This window comes from Littorina saxatilis, linkage group LG9 (genome assembly GCF_037325665.1).
Source record: "Littorina saxatilis isolate snail1 linkage group LG9, US_GU_Lsax_2.0, whole genome shotgun sequence".
Lineage (NCBI taxonomy): Eukaryota > Metazoa > Mollusca > Gastropoda > Littorinimorpha > Littorinidae > Littorina > Littorina saxatilis.
This window is the reverse complement of record NC_090253.1, coordinates 54,032,209-54,034,708: the sequence shown is the minus strand read 5'-3', so window position 1 is coordinate 54,034,708 and position 2,500 is coordinate 54,032,209. Positions and strand designations below refer to the sequence as shown.

The following is a 2,500-nucleotide window of genomic DNA, read 5'->3' as shown; positions in this document are numbered from 1 at the left end:
GTGTGTGTCGATCTAATTTCAGCCATTGTGTGTCGCTGTTGGGAATGCTATACAGCTAAGTGGAACTGAAAGTAGGTCACACCTCGACAAAGTTACCCTTCTTGTACATAGAACAGCTGCCTCAAAGTCGTTGGCAGACTATGAATAAAGAGAGACCGATACCTTAGTTCTGAGTATCTGTGTGTATTTGATTTTGATTATTCCGTTACAGGGTGCCACGTTTCTACTTTCTGTTTTGCCTCACACTCTAGTGCAGTGGATCTGTGTGTGTTATATTTGATACCACAGGCACACGGTCTGTTTTTTCGTTCCATCAGCTACTCATTGGTAACAGGTCCTTGAGAAACAGACGGATTGCTGTCACATACTCAGCTGAAAGTTGTTTAAAAGGAGAGAGAGAGAGAGAGAGAGAGAGAGAGAGAGAGAGAGAGAGAGAGAGAGAGAGAGGGAGGGAGAGGTGACAAGGGAAATAATACATTACTTGCGCTCCATTGATGCACATAATTCTCTCCCTTAAATTGTGGAAATTTAACATGTTTTGTTTCGTATGGTCTGTCAAACTCAGGGGCGGATGCAGGGGGGGTTTCCGGGGTTTCTAAACGAGTTGTTTCAAGACGTTTGTCATATTGTGACATCATGCGTACACTGCTCTAGCAATGGGGTGTTTTTATGAGACAATGTCTACTGAATTTCAGCAAATTTCATATATATATATAGTGTGTGTGTGTGTGTGTGTGTGTGTGTGTGTGTGTGTGTGTGTGTGTGTGTGTGTTTTAACAGAATTCATCATGGCAGCCGCTTCAACTACCAGTAGTCGTGAGCTACCAGAATGCCCTGTCTGCCATGACGGCTATAAAGAGCCAAAGATACTGCCGTGTACACACCTAGCGTGCAAAAAGTGCGTGGTGTCGTGGCTTCAGAAGGCAGGGGTCAAGGGAGGCTGTCCGCTCTGCAGGGCCCCCATCCTGCCCTCCACCAGCCGAGATCAGCGTGACCTTGACACTCTGGTCAATGACCTGCCCACTGACCTGGCCACCATGGCTCTAGTGGACAGTCACAAAGTGCTCAGCAGTCAGCATGTATGCATGATCTGTGACAACAGCGTAGCTGCCACGTCATTCTGCTTGCAATGTGACGCAAAAATCTGCAAAGCTTGTATAAGGACTCACAAGAACATACCCTCAACCAGGAAACACGTCTTTGAAGACTTAAACAAACTCAGCCCGCAGCGGTTGGCTCAGATAAACCGTGCAACATGTAACGTGCACGATGATAGGCCGGCTGAACTGTATTGCTCCACCCACCAGGAGCTCATTTGCATGCTGTGCGACTCGACCAATCACCGCAGCTGTGCTGATGTGAAGGCCATCCCAGACGTGGCGACAGAGAAGAGAAGAGAACTGGAACAACAGGCACAGAGACTGAGGGACAGAGCGACAGCATTGGCAACGGAGGTTGGTTCTTTCTTTCTTTATTTGGTGTTTAACGTCGTTTTCAACCACGAAGGTTATATCGCGACGAGGGAAAGGGGGGAGATGGGATAGGGGAAAGGGGGAGATGGGATAGAGCCACTTGTTAAGTGTTTCTTGTTCACAAAAGCACTAATCAAAAAATTGCTCCAGGGGCTTGCAACGTAGTACAATATATGACCTTACTGGGAGAATGCAAGTTTCCAGTACAAAGGACTAAACATTTCTTACATACTGCTTGATTAAAATCTTTACAAACATTGACTATATTCTATACAAGAACCACTTAACAAGGGTAAAAAGTGAAGAATTTTATGGGTGAGAAAAGGAAAGTAAAAGGACTTTGGGGAGGCAGAAATAGAGAAGAAACAAGAAAAAGATCCTAATTAGGTTCACGGCATCGAGAGTGATGCGACCTTCTCTCAGAAGTTAGTAGAGAAGGCTCCCCCATCCTCCACCCGGGGGACGCGCCTCTACGCCAATTAGGGGGCGCGAGGACGGAGGTTGGTGTAAACTCTTCATGTTAATGCTGTTGTGTTATCAGACTTTTTCCTCTCAATGTTTCTTTCTATCCGTGTGCTTCATTTGTTAAATTGTACCATGAAAGCAGATTTGAATCGTTTCTGACTGAATTTACATGACGTTATGAGTCTCGTTGGATGATACAAATCAGGGGGAAATGGATGGTAAGGTGAATGCATTATGCACGCTTGAATGATTTATCTTGACGAAAAAGCAAACAGACTTAAATCCTATCTGACTGAATTCGCATGACGTTTTAGGTCTCGATGGATGATAAAAATCGGGGGGAAATGGATGGTATGGTGAATGCATATCTTGTTGCATGCTTACATGATTTGTCTGGACGTTAAAAAAAGAAATTGTCGTAACTACGTGTATAAGGATTTATTGATTTTTCAGTGCGAAATTCGTTTTAAAAACGACATTTAGAAGTCCACTTCACAGAGTGATCAGTGTTCCTGTGTTTTAGATCCAAGAGGTCACGGACACTTTCAAGGCCATGCGTAAAA

General features: G+C 44.6%; 2 protein-coding genes across 4 annotated transcripts in view; one reads left to right on the top strand and one right to left on the bottom strand.

Annotated features, from left to right (window-relative positions):
- Positions 1–2,500, bottom strand: part of LOC138976484 (tripartite motif-containing protein 3-like) — a gene marked incomplete in the record, with an annotated part of 395,324 nt that overhangs the window by 343,806 nt on the left and 49,018 nt on the right.
- LOC138976488 (transcription intermediary factor 1-beta-like) overlaps positions 1–2,500 on the top strand; it is a 92,441-nt gene that overhangs the window by 85,958 nt on the left and 3,983 nt on the right. Inside the window, exons 2-3 of one of the 3 annotated variants that reach the window (XM_070349349.1) lie at positions 781–1,454; positions 2,461–2,500. The exon at positions 2,461–2,500 is cut by the window's right edge and continues 330 nt beyond it. The exons of the other annotated variants lie outside the window; for them this stretch is intronic. Coding sequence (XP_070205450.1) covers positions 789–1,454; positions 2,461–2,500 — 706 coding nt within the window. The 5' untranslated portion in view covers positions 781–788. The remainder of the gene's footprint in view (positions 1–780; positions 1,455–2,460) is intronic. 3 annotated transcript variants of the gene reach the window in all.